Consider the following 17,479-nt stretch of genomic DNA (forward strand, 5'->3'; position numbering starts at 1 on the left):
CCTGTCCCTGTGCTTTAATAAAATCATCTTTTTGCATCAAAGAAAGAAAGAAAGAAAACACTGGCCCCTGAAAGGTAAATGGGCCAAGAATACAAAGAGGCATTCACAAATACACACAAATCCCTAATTTTCAGTGTCACTAATAGACAAAAATACATACTAAAACAAATTTTCTTGTCTTATTTGGGGGGGGAGAAGGGACAGAGGGGAGGAGAGAGAGAATCTTAAGCAGGCTCCCCACCCAGCATGGAGCCCGGTGGGGGACTCAGTATCACAACCCTGAGATCATGACCTGAACTGAAATCAAGAGTCAGATGCTTAACTGACTGAGCCACCTAGGTGCCCCAAGTTTTCATTTTTTAACTCAGGTATAAATGTGTGTTTGTGTGTATTACAGATGAAAATATGGAAAGATAGACATTTTCCTAGACTGCAGATGTCAGGGTAAATTGGAATAGGTGTAAACAAAAACAGCTTCGGGATATGCTTAGCTGTCATTTGACTTCGAAATTCTTCTTACAAAGCAAAATTTCTCCTAAGTAGGTATTCCAAACTATGGACAAAAATATATGTAGAAATGATGGGGCGCCTGGGTGGCTTAGTCAGTTAAGCATCCGACTCTTGGTTATGACTCAGGTCATGATCTCAGGATTGGGAGATCCAGCCCAACTTGGGGGTCCGTGCTCAGTGCTGAGTCTGCTTGTGATTCTCTCCCTCTGCCTCTGCCCCTCCCCCCACCCTGCTCACACATGCACCCACTTGTGCACGCTCACTCTCTCTCAAAAAATCTTTATATATATATATATATATATATATATATATGCAGAAATGATACCATCTTACTTATTTTGAATATTACTGGCTAGTTGGAATAACCAACATTTATTGTGCCTTTACCATGTGCTGTAGGAACTGGGCTAAAAGTATTTTACATACATTAATCCCATTTCATCCTCAAAACAACCTTATGAGATAAATACTATTTTTATCTTTGAAAATACTGAGGCTAGATAGTGAAAGAACTAGGTCTGGAGCCCCAAATCTGATAAAAAATGTTTTTCTTTTAACTGTCATGCTCACTGAATTTTCTGTGACCATATATTGCTTCTTTAAAGATAGGGGGAAGTAAGCGTTGTTTTCAGTGACTTAATAATCTAAATGTCCAACTATAGTAAATAGCTAATTTAGCAGACCTTGGTACTTTTATAAGAGTGATATGCAACCATTAAAAATCATGTTCTCTGAGGCTGCCGGGTGACTCAGTTGAGCGTCCAACTCTTGATCTCACTCAGGTCTTGATCTCAGGGTCGTGAGTTTAAGCCTCACATTGGGCTCCATGCTGGCTGTGGAGCCTACTTTAAAAAATAATAAAATAAAATTACATAAATAAAAATCATGTTCTAGAAGAATATTTAATGATATAAGAAAATACTTGTGATTAGACAAAAGAGAAAACCTTAACTATGTTTTTAAATTATTTTTTTGAACTTATAGTGGTTGCAAATATATAAAAATATTTTTGAATCCTTGTTTCTGAGTGATTGGATTACAGGCATTTATTCATTTTCTTTATGCTTTTTGTTTTCCAAATTTTGAATGTGTACAATTATTTAAATCAGATTAAATGTTCTAATAGTCATTTCACTTATTAATTTAGTGCTTAGTGATGTGGAAATGCTTATATTTCTGGGAAAAAAGCCAATTGTGAAGTTATACATTTAGTCTGATCTTAGCTAGGTCTTTATTTTGTCTTAGAAAATATATTGGATGGAAATGTGCAGAAATACTAATAGTGATACTATCCCAGGGAGATGTGATTAAGAATGAGCTTTTTCGGGGCACCTGGGTGGCTCAGTTGTTAAGTGTCTGCCTTCAGCTCAGGTCATAATCCCAGGGTCCTGGGATCGAGCCCCACTTCGGCTCCCTGCTTGGCAGGAGGCCTGCTTCTCCCTCTCCCACTCGCCCTGCTTATGTTCTGCTCTCGCTATCTCTGTCAAATAAATAAAGAAAATCTTTTTAAAAAAAAGAGAGAGAATGAGCTTTTTCATTACTTATTTCTGTATCTTCAGAATTTTTTACTACAAGTATGTGTTTTTGTCATCAGAAAAATTTATTATTTTAAAACTTGGAGAAGATGTCTTTACTTTTTTTTCTGTTATTTTAGACATTTGAAGACAGTGATTTATTCCATTTGATTGGTGTTATCTGTGGATTAGCAATTTATAATTTTACTATTGTGGACCTCCATTTTCCTTTGGCTTTGTATAAAAAACTGCTAAAAAAGAAGCCATCCTTGGATGATTTGAAGGAACTAGTACCTGATGTTGGAAGGTTAGTAACAAAAAGTGACAAGGGTTTTAATAGGGAATGGGAAATGTACAGAAAGCTTTCCTTTTAGGAATAATTCTGTTTTGTTCTTGTTGAATTTCTAAAATAAACAAAAGCCCTTCTGATATTGGAGAACTCTTCATGTTACCCAGATCCAAAATTTTCTACTGAAAGACTTATATGTATAAAACCATTTGCTAAATTTTTAGTAATTTAACAATATTTTGCAGATATCAGATAATAAACTTAGGAAGGTAATGTTTCCTGAGAGTAGTTAAATGATTTATTTGGACTTCTGATTACCTTCATTCCTAGGTGGAATATGTAAAGTTTCTTTTTATTTATTACATAAAATGGAATAGAAATTGTATATAAGTAAGAACAAATGTTGAAAATGGGTAGATATATGGCCTTTGTATTCAGAAGAAGAGATAAAAATCTTAGAGTGATTTTTTTTTCTTCAGAATTGTTCATTCGCCGTATATCTACCATTCTGAAACAAATATAAAAGTATAGATTAATAAAAAGATTTTATCAAGAATGAATGAGAAATATATATTTATTCATAACTAAAATAGTCAAAATACCCAATAATGTTTTACCTCAAAGAAACATGCATATTGTTTTGCAGAAGCATGCAACAATTACTGGATTATCCAGAAGATGATGTTGAGGAAACATTTTGTCTTAATTTTACGGTAAGATGGAAAGACAGAATAGCCTGATTATTCATCATCCCTTTTATTTAACAGCTGTGCCTTATGGCTTTGGGGTTGTTTTTTTTTTTATTTTGATGGGTGGAATTCTTAACCCTTTAGCTAACATTTATTGAGCATTAACTATATGCTAGTCACAGTACGTACATTATTTCATTTAATCCTCATAACAGTCCTATGAGATTAGTAGTATTATCCTTATTTTACAGATGAAGAAAACTGAAAACAATCATTACATGTCAATAATAATATTTATACCCAGGCCTGTGACTTCAGAGCCTAGTGCTCTATCATTATGCTAAAGATCCTTTATAAATACAAGAGGACCTCTTTATTCAAGTATTCATTTTTGAGTCTGCAATTACAAGAATGTTTAGAGAAGCAAAGGTTATTGTACATTAGAATATTCAGTAATGAACTTACCACTTAAAAGATTAATTCCTACTCAGACATCCCTTTCTGCTTCACACTAATATTTGTCCTTGCCCATTTATCTTACTTTGGAAATGACGTACCACAGTGAAAATGCAAGTATGTTGGAATGTTATTTGGAAAATGAAATTGCAGATCTTGTCAAAGATACAGAATTTTGTTAATTCAGTGAAAGGGTTGTTGAATAACTTACCCATCCAAATGCAAAGCCATTGACAAACGAGGATCTGGCAGAAGTAGACAGTTGACAAAGAAGAGAAAATCAGCAAGGATTATGAGAAGGCACTTCAGAATGGAATGATTTGAATATTATAAATTAATCTCTTGGGAAAATGGTAAAACCTTTGATTTTCTTTCTTTTTCTTTTCGTTTTAAAAACATTGTGTATTTGTTTGTCCATCCCTCCCCCCTGCCCCCCGCCAAGAGTCCTCTTTATGATCTTGAGGTCAGATCTGACAGATAACCATATTCTGCTATCCCACAATTTGCCAAAAAATACGATGTGCCCCCATCAAAAAAGTTTATCCATTTTTTTTATCATTTTAAGAATTGGCACATAGTACAATTGTAAGAAAATTTGGTAGATTTAAGATGAAATAAATGAACTTATTTTAACAAATTTTTTTTTTTCAAGAAAAAAGGTCCTCCTTGGGCTTTCTCTATTTACTATGAAATTTTTAGTTCCCCATTTCAACTGAATGGTTGGTTTTCCAATGGTTTAATTCTTCAATTCACTTTCACCTATAGCAGTATCAATTATCTTTGAATCTTTATTGATTATCTCAATGGACTGAAACATTGGGTTCCAAACAATATAATTTCTAACTTATCAATCACCAAGTTTGTGAATGGTTAGTATATTCAAGAACTATGGTAATTTAAACATTCCTTCCCACTGCCATTTCTTTCACAGAAATTTTTAGTGGCTCTTTATTGCTTGCATAGCAATAGATCAATAATGGGCTTCAAAAACATTTGTAATATGACTTTCTAACTTACATTGTATCCCTCCATTCATATCAAGTTTTATCATGTCACACAGTATTCTCTCACATACTTTATCTTTCTGTTTTTTAGGGCCATACATTTTCAGAACTTGATATTTACTCTCATATCTATCTTACCCAATCTCTGTGCTCAGTCAGAAATCCTGTCGCCTCTCAGTCTTTTGAGAGCCTACTCATCCTTCTAGGTGCTTTTCAAATGACATTTCTTCCTTGAGGTCTTTCATATTTTCTCCACTTAGAAGTGAGTGTTCTTCTGTGGTCTGATAGCATTTTGTTCATGTCTCTATTATAGCATTTATTTTATTATAAGAAGTTGTTTACATAACACATTTCTCCTCTTTAACTAGATAGTAAACTCCACAGCAGGGATTCATTCATCTCTTATCATCCCACTGCCACCACAGTATTTTCTAGATAGCAGGTACTAAAAGAAAATGTTCTAATAGAAGAGAGTAATATTCCAAAAAGAGGGACTAGAAAAAGATACAGATGTGGGATTGGTAATATTAATAGGAAAATTAGCAGACTAGTAAGGGAAATAAAAAGTTTAAAAATAATTGACTGTCTTTATAAATCCAATTAATAGCTGGATCCAATTAATACTGGAAAAATCACCTGTGATCAAGAATGCAAACAAGGCAGATATTAGGAATACAGTAGTAGTAGCTGTCAATGTGAGAAGAATGCATAGCTGGTCTGGGCTGCATACATTTTGACACTTAGATTCTGTCACGTGTACCAGGAAAACATCCTTTCTAATATTTTACTCCTGTAGTGATTGTTCTAAAAAAGTTTTACACATAATAAGTACTCAGTTTCCTGATGTTAACTAACCAAACACTTGGTAATTTGTAATTAACTAGTCACGGTAGGATTTCAAACTACTACAGAGGATGAAAATTTCTAGTTGTGGCTTTATGCAGAATTCACAAATAAGCTTATGGTAGTAACAGAATTTTACCTCAATTTTATTCTTATATTTAATGAGGGAAAGATAGAATATAATAATAGGTTATTAAAATCTAATAAGTTTTGAGTCTGACATTGACTTTTTTTAAAAATTTAAATTAATAGATCACAGTTGAAAACTTTGGTGCAACAGAAGTGAAAGAGCTGGTTCTAAATGGTGCAGACACAGCTGTTAACAAACAAAATCGGTAAGTGAATTATAGCAGCATCAGCGGTAGTAATAAGATTCCGTAGGCATTTTTCTTCTGTATATAGAAACTTGTCACAACCTTAAGTTTTTACTCAGATAAAACTTACTTTTTGAATGGTTAGTAAGGAAGTAACTGCCTTTTGCTTCTGAAATCCCTTTAAGATATTACTAAAGTTTGGGATAAAAAGATCATAAACAAGCAAAACAAAGAGAAGGTAGAGGGGACAACAGCAAACTCATTTTTGGAAGCTAGAAAACAGGGGTAACTAACTTTAGCCAACCAGAGAAAGCTGCAATATAAGATGGACTGGGAGGAGCCAAGAATCCTGGCAGCCAGTTTATATTGCCACACAAAGTCTTGGGCATTGAGAATAAAAAATGTTAGAAAGTGTATGGAGTTCAGGGGAATGCTGGAAACAGAAAGATTGCTGTTATAAAAAGCAGTTAGAAACCCATTTTAATTAGCACAGTAGTCTGGGCAGATGATCAGAAATTTATCTTCTGGGGAGATTGAACTTAGAGGGACTTTGGATATCCTGGGGGTGGGGTGGAGGGAAGATGACGTTGGATTTGAGTATAGATAGACACAGCCAGGTGGGTAAGAGGCAGAACTGAAAACAAGTGGATTGAGTCTACAACCACCCCGCCTTGGTACGGTATTTTGGAGGATTCTTTGGATACACTGTCTCACTTTTAAATATGAATGGATAGCCAAAGATTGATAGCCCTTCAAAACAGTTGAAAAGAATGTCAAGGAAAGAGAAACAATGCAGGATGAAGAACAAAACTTCAAAAGAAACTGTAATCAGTATTCATCTATATGGACTAAAAATTACTCACTTAAAAATCAAAAATCCAATTAAAAATTGGAAAAAAAAATTCACTGAAAGAAATTTGTCAAAGAAGTGGTACCAAAAAACTTTCCAGAATTGAATGAGAGGCCTTAAAAGATATGCCTTAAAATTGAAAGCATGGAAAGTGGGAGGAAAAAAAAAAGACCTACCAAGGCAAAATAGAATTTCAAAATCCCAGGGGAAAAAAAGGATCCTAAAACCTTCCAGGAAAAAGAAAAAAAGGCATGCTATATACAAAGAATTAAGAATCAGAATAACATCAAGTTTCTAAAGAATGACACTGAAGCTAGGAGATCAAAATTCTGGGAAAAGATTGTTTTTTAACTTCAAATTCTGTATCAAAACTATCAAGTATGTGAGTGTACATAAAAACATCTTCATGCATCCAGAGTCTCAGAGAAATCTACTTCCAGTGCAGTTTTCTCAGGAAGTTACAGGAAAATGTGTTCTACCAGACAAGGAATTAAACCAAGTAAGAGAAAGACACAGGATCCAGAAAAATAGGATCCAATATAGAAGAGAGGCAAAGAGAATTCCTTCTGCAGGAACAGCAGTGTGTAGGTTTAGGAAGAGCAACCAAAGTGGGTGAAATCAAGAGGATGGAATACAAATGATGCTCCCTAGAGTTGAATGAATCTAAAGGAGATTGACATTTCTGTTGAAGTTAGGGATGAAGTAGCAAATTAGGGAAACAGAATTGACTGCAGAAGTTCTTTTTAAGAAAAGGCAGGTAACCATAAAATATTCTAGCTTAATTCTGAATAATATTTATAATCATAAAAATGTTAACTTCAGTGAATAGTGAACCAAAATGGTTATAATGGAAGGTTTTGGGGAGACAAAATGAGAATGGGGCAACTAAATAAAAGGTAAATCCTTATCTTCCACAATAGATAATCAGTTCATTAGATTATATTTTAAACTGAAAATTAAGGAATAACAATATAATTAGGTTGTTGAAGTTTGAAGGTAAATATCAGAAGGAATAGCAAAAAGTTAAGAATTTTCCTTCGAATATCTGGAATTTCTAAAGGTGCAAGACAGAACTGCTTCGTTCTCTACTGTGTAGAGTTAGCTTATTGGCTGTTGCCAGGGACTTTATCCAAATGGTTATTATCTTAGTTCCGCTACTTAGAAGCTGTGTAACTGTAGGAATGTGTCCATGCCTCAGTCTCCTTTTCTGTAAAATGGGATGGTAAATTGTACCTGTTTCATGGGGCTATTTTGAGGATTAAATGAGGCAATAATTCTAAGATGCTTAGAATAGTACCTAGCACATGTTACGTGCTCAGTAAATGTTGGCTGTTAGTATTACTATCTGACATTTTAAACTGTACATATGTCTTCCTTTGATAAAAATAAAGCTGTTCTTAAAATAATGTGAAAAAATTTAGGTCTTTCTAACTATCCTTTCTTTTAAAAAAAAATCTTGGTTTTGAAAAACTGATTTAGAAAGGTTTTTTTTCCTGCTTTTAAAGTCTCTAGTTTTTTATCTAGTTTAGAAATAATTTAAAGAATTTTTATCTTTATATTACCAATCCTAGTTAGATAATGAAAGTGTTGAAGATAAAAATGTCAGCACATAAAATAATTTAGCCTTTTGTGTTTAAGGCACTTAACTAGTACAGATAAATTTCACTTTCCAATTAGATGAATTATAAAATTATGCCATTACAAAATTATCTGCTTCTTTTCATCAGAATCTAATAGCATATGCTACTGATTTTTCCTTAGGCCTGCCCAATTTTACAGTGGTCTCCTTTAACCTTTTTTTCCTCTTTGTAAATTCACTTTGGAATTATTTCATAATTTGCTAAGATGATTATCTGTAGATAACTGAATTTGCCAATATTCCCATTTGTAGAATTATCCTTTTTAATTTGGAAGACAGGAATATAAAATATTGAAATCCTCTGGTACCCATTCTCATTATTTGTTTGACTAGATAGCTGCATAAAATATTTGTGGCTAACAGAACAAATTGAATAAAACTGTAGTGCAATTACTGGATTACTGGGTAAAGGGACTTTTTTCTTTTATAGTTTCCTTTTCTATCGTAGTGATAACAGGCAGGAAAAAGCATCAGAAGTGTTTGTGTGTATATGGGTACATATGTGTATACACACATACTTTTGAAAAGAAAACTGTACTTGTAATATTTAATGATTATCCTAAAAGAGTGCTTAATAAACCCTTAGGTATTTAGTTTTTAAAATAAATTTTGTTGGGACACCTGGCTTGCTTAGTCAGTAGAGCATGTGACTCTTAATCTTAGGGTCATGAGTTCAAGCCCCACGTTAGGCATAGAGCCTACTTAAAAAAAAATTAAAAAATAAATTTTGTTTTCAGATTCCTTGAAACCCGAGGAAAAACAGACTGTTGTTTGTCTAATAGTCTGAATCCCAAAGCTCTCATTTTTTTATCACCTGATATTTTTAACAGATGACTCTCTTTAGGGATACATGTGGAGTGGTGCATATAAATCTCAATAGTTTGTGAGTATTGAAAAATTATTTTGATAGACATTTGTGTCATCATTCTTCCCATTAGGAAATGACGCATTAGGAAATGACGTTTCACTTCGGAATAGCCTCATTTACATTGGGCTGTGAATGATAAATTAAGTCTACATGCCTCCTAGATAATACTGGATTTTTGTGTAGAAAGAATAATAAACTTCTCGTTAAAGACTTTGTCCCCTTAGAATCCTAGTCATACTTTCTCAGTTTGACAGATAAGTAACAAAAAGTACAGGAGCACTCAAACTTTTAATGAGACTACGTATCTATTCTCCATAAAAAAAGATTTTTATATTCTCTGCCATGTGTGCCTTTTCATTTCTAGGCAGGAGTTTGTTGATGCTTATGTGGATTACATATTCAATAAATCAGTGGCTTCCTTGTTTGATGCTTTCCATGCGGGCTTTCATAAGGTCTGTGGAGGAAAGGTCCTTCAACTCTTCCAGCCAAATGAACTACAAGCAATGGTTATTGGAAATACAAATTATGACTGGAAGGAACTGGAAAAGGTAGGGGAAAACAAATCTATGAAATTGTTTTAATGGAAAGGCAAAGGAAAATATGGTTTATTGATGGAAAAATTGCCCTCTCACTTACTGTTTTCCATTTTACACTATTACTGTCCTATTTACAGGAAAACACTGTACCCTTCTTACTCCACAATGAATGAATTTTAGTTGTATATGAGTTAGATAGCATTTTTGTATTTGTGGTAGTGATAGCTTTCGTATGAAAAATTATGTCATTTATGACAGAGGTCAGATAGAAGTCCCAGCTAAAACTGAGTTTTCATTCTGCCCAATCATAGGAAAACCATTATGAAAAGCACTCACATTGCATAAGATCATTGTTTTTTTTTTTCTGATTACTCTCAATGTTAAATTTTTTAGCAGAGAGTAAATAATATTCATGATCTTCATCACTAGTGCCTTAGCCAATAAAGGGATTTTTAGGAAGAAGATTGGGAATTTTTAAACTACTTTTTCCTTTTCCTTCTTCTCTATACAAAGAATTCTCATATATTTCTTCAGATAAACATTGAATAAAAAGTGCTAGATTAGGGGTGCCTGGGTGGCTCAGTCATTAAGTGTCTGCCTTCGGGCTCAGGTCATGATCCCAGGGTCCTGGGATCGAGCCCCGCATCGGACTCCCTGCTCCGCGGGAAGCCTGCTTTTCCCTCTCCCACTCCCCCTGCTTGTGTTCCCTCTCTCGCTGTGTCTCTCTCTGTCAAATAAATAAATAAAATCTTAAAAAAAAAAAAGTGCTAGGTTAGATCAGCTTTGAGATAGATGTATATAAGTTTGACTTACAAGTTTTTCCATCTTTGTTCTGTACCCCTGAAGCAAACAATACATTATATGTTAATTTAAAAAAATTCAACACACACACACAATAAGTTTTTCCATCTTTGTAATCTAGAAAACCTCTGATACAATTTTTGCATAAGGAGTTTGATACAGGGCGCCTGGGTGGCTCAGTCGTTAGGCGTCTGCCTTCGGCTCAGGTCATGATCCCAGGGTCCTGGGATCGAGCCCCACGTCGAGCTCCCTGCTGAGCAGGGGAGTCTGCTTCTCCCACTCTCTCTCCCTTTCCCCCTGCTCCTATGCTCTCTCTCTCCCCCTTACTCTCTCAAATAAATAAATAAAAGTTTGATACATAACAGCACCTATTAAGTTAGCTAACATTACAAAATACAGTTAAGTCTCACAAGGATACAAAGCATTGGGAACTTTGATACACTGCTGGTGGAAATACAGTGGTATGGCCACTTTGGAAACAGTTTGGCATTTTCTTAAAAGTTGAACATTCACTTACTACATGAGCTAGCAATTCCACTCTAAGGTATTAAGTTATGTTCACACAAAAATCTGTAAACAAGGGGGTATGGGGCATTATTGTTTTAATGGGTATGGAGTTTTGGTTTAGCCAAAGGAAGAGTTCTGGAGATGAATGGTCGTGGCGGTTGCATAACAGTGTGAATGTACTTAATGCCACCAAACTGTACACTTAAAAAGGGTTAAGATGGTAAACTTTGTTAGAGGTATTTTACCACAGTCTTTCTTAATTGTGTTTTTAAAAATCTGCAAACATGTCAAAAACTGGAAAAAACCCAGATGTGCTTCAGTGGGTAAATGGATAAACCAACCTAGGGTATATCCATACAGTAGAATACCACCGAGCAATAAAAAGGGATACACTCCTGATACACGCAAGGCTGGGATGACTCAGAGTCCTTATGGAGCGTGAAGAAGCCAGTCTCAAAGGATTATGTATTGTATGATTCCATGTATAGGACATTTTTGAAAAGACAAAACTATGGTGAACTGGGGCTAGGGGTAGAGGGAGTATGTGTTGGGAGAGGGTAGCACAAGAGAGTTCTTTGGGGTGATGGAAATGTTTAGTATCCTGATTGTGGTGGTAGGTACACGAGTCGTTACATGTGCTTAAAACTCACAGAACTATACACACACCAGAAAAAGCCAATTTTACTGTGTAATAATTTAGGGAATACATTTTTTAATTTAAAAACAATTAGGACTTGTAGTTAAACACACTAGAATAAACACATTTATCTCTGCTCCTTTCCAAAATCTCACTAGAATGACAATAAAGGAATAAAAATAGGAATACACAGAGAAAACGTAAAAATACCATAACAAGAGAAAAAAATAGTTTTGGAAGACAGAAAATACATGGATGGATGAGTGATGAGTGACTAGAGCAAAGAAGGTTGAATTCTAAGCCTCCTGAGGAATAGGGTTTTTAAGAGGCAACCCATTTCACACCCTAGAATTTCTAAAGGCTCAGGAATTGGTACATCATGTTACTGTGGTAGCAGGATGCATGGTTAGGCTAAAAGCAATAGAATTACTTCACAGCTAATTTAAGGAATTGTTAGACTTCTCAGGTTCTCTCTCTTACCCAACAAAAGACAGCTGTAGGGAAAGCCACAGAATCTGGGAAACCAGGAATAACTGAGGAAAGCTGATAGGCAAGCTTAAATCCTCCAGGAAGGAGATTGGAGATTTCTTTTTTTGGTTAAATTGATCTGCTAAAGAGAGGAAAGCTGCACTGTCCTTAAGGAGACCTCAGTGGAAATGGATTCCACCTCCAGTCACCCTAAAATGAAAATGATACAATGGCCTCTCATCACACTTTACATCCTACACAATTTGTCCCTTTTGCCTCCTATCATTCTTCTTCTCACTTAACACTACTTGAGCCTTAATGGCCTCTTTGCTGAGCCAGTCTTGGGGCCTTTCTATTTGCTATTCCTTATGCCTGGAACTCTTTTCACCTGGTAATTCCAAAAGGGTTCTTGTCCTTACTTCTTTTATGTCTTTACACCTTCTCAGACACGTTTACTGGCTAACATCTAAAACTTGAGTGTTCACACACGCACACACACCCACACTCATACCCTGTCTCCCTTCCCTGCTTTATTTTCTCTTTGAATTTGACTTAATATAAATTTTACAATTTTAATTGTCGTCACTGTCTGTTGCTTCTTCGCCCCACTACAATGTAAGCGCCGTGAAGGCAGGATTTTTGTCTCTTTGTTCACTGCTATATTCCCAGAGCCTAGAAGAGCACTCAGTAAGTACTTAAAACCTCGCTTGAAGATAAAATTGATAGAAATACTCATTTAGTAAGATGGTGGTTTAGTATATTTTAGTGTACTTAGTATACTTTGGTTTCTTCCATTGTATATGTGATTCATTATAATTTCAGTGATTACGATTTGTGACTTTAAATGCTATTTCTTTCATCAGGACTGTGTACACATTTCCCCAAAACCATTTAGAGGTTTTTTTTTAAAAAGGGGGAAAAAAAGAAAAAACTTCAGCCATTCTCCTTTCATTCCCCACTAACATGCTCACAGACTATAATTCATACCCATTAATCCGTTAATTGATTGCTAAAATTTCAGCCATTTTCTCCAAACCTGTTTACAAATAAATAGCAACTATTTTGTAGATTTCAAGAGATCAGTCATTGAGATAATCATGGCTACAAATAGAGCCCAAAATTTTAAGAAGCCCATTAGCAAATACTTATTGAGCCCCTATGGATACGTAGTACTACACAAGAGATTAGGGAGACATCAGTAAATAAGATTGAAACATGGTCTTTGCCCTGTAATAAGGAAGGTAGACATTAAATAATTTAACTCTGATGAATACAAAGGAAGAGTGTTCAGTGAATAGTATATAAAGAGGAGCTTAACCTAGGCTACACAAATCTGGGAAAGCATCTCAGTAGATGGTGGTCTCTACAAGTAAGGACTTTGTTCACTGCAGTTTCCCCAGGGCTCCAAATTTTGACTAAAACTCTATCTGTTGAATGAATCAATGAATGAATTTGGGGACATTTAGTCTGAGTCCTAAAGGATAAATAGAAATTAGCCTGATGAGCAAAGGAAGAAGGAGGATGTGTTTAAGAGGTCTAGGCTGAGAGAACAGTGTGTCCAAAGGCCCTGATGCTGGAAGGTTCTAAGAACTAAAATTTAAGGCCAACTGTGGCTAGATTTTAAAGAACACTTTACAGCGTAAGATTTACTCCCTCTCTCCTTTCTACTCACCTTTTCTTAGTGCTAGTATTTTTTCTAAAGGAGAAGTACGCTAGCTCCATTGCTGCAGATTACCCCAAAATTTAGTGGCTTAAAAGTAACAGTGAACATTTATTTTCCCACTTCCTGTGGATTAGGATTTCAGGAATGGCTTAAGCTGGGTCGTTTTAACTTAGGGGTCTCTCATGAGATTGCAGTCAAGATACTGATTGGTGCTTTAGTCATCTGAAGACTTGATTAAAGATAGATTCCCTTCCAAGACAGTTCACTCACAAGACTGTTGGCTAAAAGCCTACTGTCTCACTATGAGGACCTCTCCATAGGGCTCTTTGTCCTCTTGAAATGGCACCTGGCTCTCCCCAGAGTGAATGATCAAAGAGGTTGAAGCCACAGAGTTTATGATTTAGCCTCAGAAGTCATAATGATTACAGAGTCAAGCCTATACACTGTGGGAGGGGCTACACAAGGGCATGAGCAGTAGGAGGCAGGGATCATCAGGGGCCATTAGGGGCCATTGTGGAAATTGACCACCACAGAAAATTTGTCAGATTCAAGACAAAACTAACATCACTTAATATTAATGAAAGATTATGTTGTTTTTAGAATACAGAATACAAAGGGGAATATTGGGCAGAACATCCAACGATAAAAATTTTTTGGGAAGTATTTCATGAATTACCATTGGAAAAGAAAAAACAATTTCTGTGTAAGTATTTCTAACTGGTCCTATGTTTTATGGGAAATGGAATTAACGATTAAACTGTTTTTGTAGGAGATTAATTGATTACTTTGTTGGATAAGGTTTTTTCCTTATTAGTATTATTCCAAGGTACTGTTTTTAATTTTCAGTTAGAGTAAATTTTTGATCTGCATCCTTATTTTGAAAGCTACATTCAATTTGCCTCAGATAGAATTGGTTCTTTCAAATGAAAACAAATTCTAACACTGATTACAATCAACTAAGGTTGTGATTCCTTTTAGAATTTCTAAAATAGGGGACGCCTGGGTGGCTCAGTCATTAAACGTCTGCCTTCGGCTCAGGTCATGATCCCAGGGTCCTGGGATCGAGCCCCTCATCGGGCTCCCTGCTCCACGGGAAGCCTGCTTCTCCCTCTCCCACTCCCCCTGCTTGTGTTCCCTCTCTCGCTGTGTCTCTCTCTGTCAGGTAAATAAAACTAAAAAAAAAAAAATTTTTTTTTCTAAAAAAGATTTCTGGAGGATAGCTTTTTTCCTTGTTCAGTCTCCATTTTTTTTTTTTTTGGCTTCTGCATCAAAACTTTGGGAATTTCTGTAGAAAATAGAACTTTTGTAGGACTCTGTACCTATTTATAACCTAATTTGTGTGTCTTTCATCTGTTAAATGTGTATTCTAATTGAAATGACACTGCTTATGTTTGTTTTTTGGTGTTTTTTTTTTTAATTTAAATTTTGTGTACAGCGCAGTATTGGCTTCTGGCGTAGAATTCAGTGATTCGTCACTTAAATTCAGCAGCCAGTGCTCATCATAAGTGCCCTCCTTCATACCCCTCACCCATCTGGTGCATCCCCCACCCACCTCTCTTCCAACCCTCACTTTGTTCTCTATCATTTAGACTCACTTATGGCTTGTTTCCCTCTCTCCTTTCTTTTCTTTTCTCCCTTCCCATATGTTCATCTGTTTTCTTTCTTAAATTCCATGTATGTGTGGGATCATACAGTATTTGTCTTTCTCTGACTTATTTCGATTAGCATAATACACTCCACGTCCATCCACGTCTTTGCAAATGGCAAGATTTCATTCTTTTGATGGCTAATATTCCATTGTATATATAGACCACATCTTCTTTATCCATTCATCAGGAAATGCCGCTCCCTTTGATATTCCTGCTATTGCCAAGAATATTTCTGTCAATCTCTTTTTGACAGTTGAAATAAAAATCTTGGCTAAATTATTTTGTATAGTGTAAGGATGACAAGTCTTAAGTGATTTGAGTTTTAGCTGTCCATTATACATTTTATTCAAAAATGTTAGAAACAAAACAGATTGAAAAAGGAATCATAATCACAACTGCATTTTGTATTTGAGCTGCAGACTAAATGGCTATTCCCAAAAGAATGGCTCTCAAATGTTTTGTCAGGGACAAGAGTCATTTATTCATCAAACATTTATTAAGCATCTCCTGTGTGCTAACATTAAGATTACACTTTTAAAGAAAAAAATACTGTACGGATATATAGTTAGTATGTCTCCAAAATCAGGCTTCCATAAATCTGGAGATAGGCTTCATTAGAGTAAATGTAAATTGCCATGGTGGCTGTACTAAATAGGTACTCTATATTGTTTTGATAAAAGTGGTTGGCTGAATGATTTTTTTTCTTGGTAGTATTTTTGACAGGTAGTGATCGCATTCCTATTCTTGGTATGAAGAGTCTAAAACTAGTCATCCAGTCAACAGGAGGTGGCGAGGAATATCTCCCAGTTTCCCATACCTGTTTTAATCTTCTGGATCTTCCAAAATACAAAGATAAAGAAACTCTACGCTCTAAACTGATTCAAGCAATTGATCATAATGAAGGCTTCAGTTTAATATAACTTTGGAAATAATAACTAATCAGTTAGTTTATTGCAAAAGCATTAAACTATTTGTGTTTTTCTTGTGGTGATGAATTCAGCAAGGTGACAGAGGTACTATTATAATTCTTACTTGCAAAATGTTTAATGCTATGAGTATTCATGAAAGCCAAAAAATATTAATGGAAAATGAACAAACTGTGTTAATATTAAACTTATTGTACAGAACCATGGATTTTTTTTTTGCCATCTTCCAATAAACATACAAGTATTGTGAATACATTAAAGTTTTACTAACATGAATTTTAAGAGTTTGCATATTTCACAAATAATCTGGTGTGTGAGTGCATGGAAATATTGCTTAATTTTCAATCACTGAGTGAAAAACCTTTATCTTTGGCCTGCAATAGTCATTCGATTATTTTTTCATTTTGTAAATAATGTTAAGTTTTGTAATAAAATAGTTATGTTCTGATACCAGTACAGTTTCTATGGTTGTAATTGAACTGAGCTAAAAGGATTAACAATTATGATTAAATCTTATTCTGAGAATCTGTAAAAGCAAAAAATTAGCATGATGAAACATAACCTTTGCTTTTTTACTAGAATAAATATCCTTGTGCAAATCTAAATTACAGATAGGAGTTACTTAAATAACTTGTAGTTCTTTCCTTTTGTGAACCTGGAGATGCTACTGATAAATGGGAGGTTATCAGTAAAGCTTGATATTTGGTACTAGAAGAACTTTGTCCTACAACTGCCAGCAATAGAAACTGGCTACTTTGAGAACCAGCCACTGGCTTATAGCTTCCAAAACTACTGATGCTGCAGGTTGGTATTTAGTCAGAATTTTCAATGCTTTGGAACTATTTCCTTGAATTTTTAGAAACAAATCTTAACACAATTTTTATGGTGCTGATGCTTAGTTATCTCCTGTGATTAACTGTGAGTTGATGCAACCCATGTGACTTTCTGCTATAATGCAAATATTTATTTTTTAAATTTATTTTTTAAGCCGTGAAAATTGTTTAAGTAATAAAGATTTATTGGTTTAATACTTAGCCTTTCAGTGGTTCTCATGTAAGATTCAGAATTCCTCAATGTCTCAGGAAAGGTCTTTAAATTTTGGATTGAGTATTACCATTGCCATACAAACTGTCTGTTTTACAGAGATCTCCAGTTTTCTTAGCTATAATTCCAAAATCCAGAACAACTCTGAAAAAAATTTGTGTATCTCATTTTGCAGCAAAACTTGAATTGTTGAGGCTATTATTTATGGTATTAAATGAGACTATTTGTACATTTTTTTTGTACATTTTACTGTGGTGATATTAATAGGTTTG

At 34.8% G+C, this 17,479-nt stretch overlaps 1 protein-coding gene across 7 annotated transcripts in view; it reads left to right on the top strand.

The window, feature by feature from the left end:
• The window catches only part of HERC4 (HECT and RLD domain containing E3 ubiquitin protein ligase 4), a 131,342-nt gene extending 114,726 nt beyond the window's left edge, over nucleotides 1–16,616 (top strand). For 6 of the 7 annotated variants that reach the window (XM_078077655.1, XM_036113869.2, XM_078077656.1 and 3 more), the window contains 6 exons: nucleotides 2,165–2,331; nucleotides 2,960–3,026; nucleotides 5,558–5,640; nucleotides 9,341–9,524; nucleotides 14,189–14,291; nucleotides 15,949–16,616. In XM_078077655.1, coding sequence (XP_077933781.1) covers nucleotides 2,165–2,331; nucleotides 2,960–3,026; nucleotides 5,558–5,640; nucleotides 9,341–9,524; nucleotides 14,189–14,291; nucleotides 15,949–16,157 — 813 coding nt within the window. In that variant the 3' untranslated portion in view covers nucleotides 16,158–16,616. The remainder of the gene's footprint in view (nucleotides 1–2,164; nucleotides 2,332–2,959; nucleotides 3,027–5,557; nucleotides 5,641–9,340; nucleotides 9,525–14,188; nucleotides 14,292–15,948) is intronic. The other variant, XM_078077658.1, reaches the window with a different exon arrangement.
• Nucleotides 16,617–17,479: the final 863 nt, after the last annotated feature.

Source organism: Halichoerus grypus, chromosome 7 (genome assembly GCF_964656455.1).
Source record: "Halichoerus grypus chromosome 7, mHalGry1.hap1.1, whole genome shotgun sequence".
Lineage (NCBI taxonomy): Eukaryota > Metazoa > Chordata > Mammalia > Carnivora > Phocidae > Halichoerus > Halichoerus grypus.